The 4,646-nt window shown below is 34.4% G+C and overlaps 1 protein-coding gene across 1 annotated transcript; it reads right to left on the bottom strand.

Moving 5' to 3' along the window:
- Positions 1 to 1,901: 1,901 nt before the first annotated feature.
- LOC141630028 (uncharacterized) lies at positions 1,902 to 2,393 on the bottom strand. Its single transcript, XM_074442920.1, has one exon. It carries the CDS (start codon positions 2,391 to 2,393, stop codon positions 1,902 to 1,904), a length of 492 nt encoding a protein of 163 aa, XP_074299021.1.
- Positions 2,394 to 4,646: the final 2,253 nt, after the last annotated feature.

The following is a 4,646-nucleotide window of genomic DNA, read 5'->3' as shown; positions in this document are numbered from 1 at the left end:
CAGAAACTTTAATATGCATAATGATTTTCGTGATATATCATAATAACACAAAATTAAACAAGTTTTATATGTTAATTGTATAACTCGGAAAAACTTTTAACCGATTTGCATGCAAACAACCAAGGCTCTGATACCGATTGTTGGAAAAGTAGATCTATATACTCAACATATTCATATATGATTTATATTAATTTAGTCATAAAATTAATTAGTGATCTTATGCATGCAAACTATAAACTATTTAAAGGAAGAAATCTTTATCTTACATTGGTATTTCGGTTTATATGGGCACAAAAGAGATCTTCTTCTCTTTTTTTCTTGTGCTTTCCTCAATGGATGAGCAAGGACTCAAATATAGAATCCCTCCCAAGGAATGATACCCACGATATACCCTTAATAAAATTAATATTATTAATACTAGAATAACATTAATCTTTTTAAATAAAATTGACCCAAAATATTTTGGTCCTCTCTATATTTCGGTCAAGAGGAGGAAGAAGAAGGAAGAGAATATTTTTATCTCTCTAAAAATATTATTGTGATGTTAGAATGAATTGTTATTACACTAGATATTGCATGTAGTGTATATTGGAGAAATAAGAGAAAACCCTTGGCTCCTCTTTTGTCCAAAACCGGGTAGGGTGAGGAAGAGTGGCCAATGCATGCACAATTTGGTCTTTACAAGATTGTGTAGGTATGCATGGCTAGTATTAGGCTAACATCATTATGCTTTCCATTAACTTAATCAACATAATATATATGTTAATTCCTCCCAATATTTCGGTCCAAATTGAGATAAAATGGATTCCATTTTATCTTTGTCAATTTGTCACATGTTACATGTTATGTAAAAATGTTATGTATTTTTAACATATTAAAAATCAACGTATTAATAAAAATACGTCATATACAAAATTGACTTAGTAATTCACAATTACTTGTACCAAAATAATTTACCAATTTATAAATCACAACATCTTGTATTTATAATAATTCATTCAATTTCAATTGTTTCCTTAAACAATAATTTCATTCAAGTAATAAAACAATTTGATCACTTAGACCGTATCTTATTTAATCAGATTATAATGAGATACGTAAATTTTACTTCCAAAATCGTCCGTCAATTTTCAAGTAATTTATTTAATTCGTAACGTTATACGATTAATTAAATGATCAATTAAGAGTAATATCCTTTAGGTATGACCTAGGGGATCAACTGATCACCACCGTCGCACGACAGTAATGTCAAAATCTAGTCAGCCAATCATTACCGATATGTGTGGACCAGTTGACAGTAAAATATACTTCCCAATTGTATTCTTTTAAAATGAGACTTAAACATGTGATCATCATGATCAACAGTTGTGATCGCATTATTGTCGGAGGACACATATTCCAACACTATTGTACTGTGATCGAGGGGGTTGAGTAGGACAGGGAACCCAGCCGGGGTAAGATGGGTACGGGTAGGGTGGGGGAGCCCATGGCGAGGGCCAGTTGGGTGGCGGGCCCCATTAGGTGGGCATTTGGGCTTGGTTTTGGGTGGAGGCAGGGGTTTGTTGTTGCCTACTGCCTTGATAATTATTATGTCTATTATTACTCTTGTTGTTTGATCGGCGATAATAACGATTATTATTGTTGTTGTTATTTCGATTATTATTATTGGATTATCGTGGAGGACCCGATGTGGCCTGAGGAGGGGGTTCGGTCCACTGGTCAGAGGTAGGGGCAGCCGGTGCGGGTAGGGCGGTGGCAGGTTCTTCACGGCCAGATTTTCTATGCAATTCTAATTCTAGCATACTACGAGCAGTCTCAAAACTAGGTGAGGTCTGATTAATATACGATGCGACAGTATCATATTAACCAGGTAGGCCACGTACCAGTTGAATGACAAGGCGTCAGTCAGTGACGGCGGCGTCGACATCTTTGAGCATCCCGGCCAATTCACGGAGGCGCTGACAATATGCCTCTAGTGACGGCAGGTGTTCGAGACGGAGTGCATTGAACTCGGCCTCAAGAGCAGCAGCACGAGCCCCTTTATTGTTGTTGAAGATGTTCTCCACCCGTAGCCAGGCTTCACGAGCAGTAGATTCGTCTTCTAACACACGCGGAAGGAGTTCGTCGCTGAGGTTACCATATATCCATTGGATCACATGTGCATCTATCTTCACCCATGAGGCATAAGCCTCATCGGTTTTGGCTGGGGCATCGGTTCCATCAATATGTGACAAAACATCGTGATCCAGAGCATGAAGCTTGAAGAGGCGAACCCATGATGCGTATGTGACCTTCGTGCCATCGAGAACACGAACTTTATTTTGGATGTTGGTAACTGTATATACGGGATGGAGGGGAGGTTTTGAGGAAGATGATGAGTCCTCTTTAGTCATGATGTGACAATATTTTCGAAAAAATACAATGGAGGACGAGGCACAGGAGTCGAAGAAGAAGATCGAAATTTTCTTCTTTTAGCTCGATACCATGTTAGTCGATGTAAATCCCTTGCTAGGGTTTGCATTCCATTAGAAATATATAGTTAGTATCCAACCTAACTTAGCTAATTACATTCCTAAGAAGTAGGATATGTCTACCTAATTATGGTTACAAGATTACAAAGGAATATAGAGATATTATCTACTATAATATTTACAATATACAATACTGACTAACAAATTCATTTGTGAAATGATCGACAATAATAAAAATTAATTTCATCATGGTCTGCTTTCTAAGGCCTTAATTTTTTGGACTGAAATTGTCTGAACTGAACTGAACTTAATAGAGCTGAACTAAACTGAACTAAATGGATCTGAACTGAACTGAAGTAAAGAGTTAATTTGTAAAGAGAGAAGATGAACTGAATTGAGCTGAATGAAGCTAAGCTGAACTGAACTGAACTGATATGAACTGAAATTAAGTAAAAAAAACAGGGCTTTACATCCTCTTTGTAGTAGCAGCATAAATTACTCCTATAATCTCATATATCATGGCCCAAAACTGTTATTCACATATCTCTTAAGGAGAAAATGTCATTCACATTAAACTCATATAACGCTAATTGATTTGAATGTGATAGTTCATTAATTCATATCTAAATGACGTTTTATTATCAATCTAATATGGCAACTCTGAAATGATGATGTTAAGCAATGATTAGCAAGGATTAAGTGATTCACTTTTGCAATTAGAGGTAGACATGACACAATTATTTCTTTCATTTTCAAGGAATTGCGGATGTCGTGAGTATAACTTCACGATGAAGGGAATTGTGTTGGAAGAAGCCATATATTTTTAAATTAAATTTTGTTTAAGACGGGTGAATTTATCACGGGTCAAATAATATGAATAATAAGATAAAAGTAGAATATATAGGAAAAAATAAAATAAATTATTTAAAATGCTTAAGTGGAATGATATTGACCAGTTTTAATGTTAGAAGGACACCTACGTCTATAACTCTTAAGGGAGACTAACTAATTAATTTTTATGCTTTTTATGATTTATGAGTTAAAAAAATTGCGACGGAAGATATGATTAGAAGTTTTATTAATTGCTTGAGAATTGAGATATTAGAAAAATGAGAAAGATACATAAAAAGGACGCAAGCAGGGTTGGTTTTCATGGACTTTAGCAGCATAATGGGATCTATATCCAATCTTTTAGGCTCTGTTTGGTAAAACTACCTGAAAAGGTAGCTGGAATCTGAAAAGGTAGCTAAAAACTGAAAAGCTAACTGAAACCTGAAAAGGTAACTGATAAGGTAGCTGAAAATTACGAACTGATAAGGTAGTTGATGATATAAACAAAATGTTTGGCAAACTAACTGAAAAGCTAACTGATTTTAATGAAATGACGTAAAAGGATATGATAATTATTTAATAGTAAAGATTTAAGGGGTAAAAACGGAAAATCAAATCAAATCAGGTACCTGAAATCTCAAATGCTACCCTAGATAGCATTTCATTTCAGGTAGCTTATTTGGTTAAATAAGTTGTTTGCCAAACGCTTGCAAAAAAATAAAGTACCTGAAATTTTGGTCAAATAAGCTACTTTGACCAAATCAGATGCCTGAAATGTCTTGTCAAACGGAGCCTTAGTCAATGTAAAGTTAGGAGGGAAATGAAATGTTTAGAGATTTTTGTTTTATTATTATATAAAACAATTGAGATATTAGATAAGATTAGAAATTTTATTAATTGCTTGAGAATTGAGATATTGGAAAAATGAGAAAGATACATAAAAAGGACGCAAGCAGGGTTGGTTTTCATGGGCTTTAGCATAATTGGATCTATATCCAATCTTTTAGTTAATGTAAAGTTAGGCGGGAAATGAAATGTTTAGAGGTTTTTGTTTTATTATTATATATATATATATATAGATAAATAGATATAGATTAGCAGGCACGTTATATGGCAAGTTCAGCCAGTTCTAGGAACATGGGCCCATAAATATAAGGGGCCCAAATTTATTGCAGCCTGTTAACTAAATAAAAAAAATTAAAAAACTACTTTACAATTAGACAAACACACACCACACAATCAAAAGGAGAAAAATTAGGAAAATCAAGGGTCAACGGTTCCTTCTTCCCCATGATTCCCAAATCCCAATTAATAAAATAGGTAAGTTCCCCCAATAAATTGCTT

Source organism: Silene latifolia, chromosome Y, assembly GCF_048544455.1.
Source record: "Silene latifolia isolate original U9 population chromosome Y, ASM4854445v1, whole genome shotgun sequence".
Lineage (NCBI taxonomy): Eukaryota > Viridiplantae > Streptophyta > Magnoliopsida > Caryophyllales > Caryophyllaceae > Silene > Silene latifolia.
This window is presented reverse-complemented; position numbering and strand designations above follow the sequence as displayed.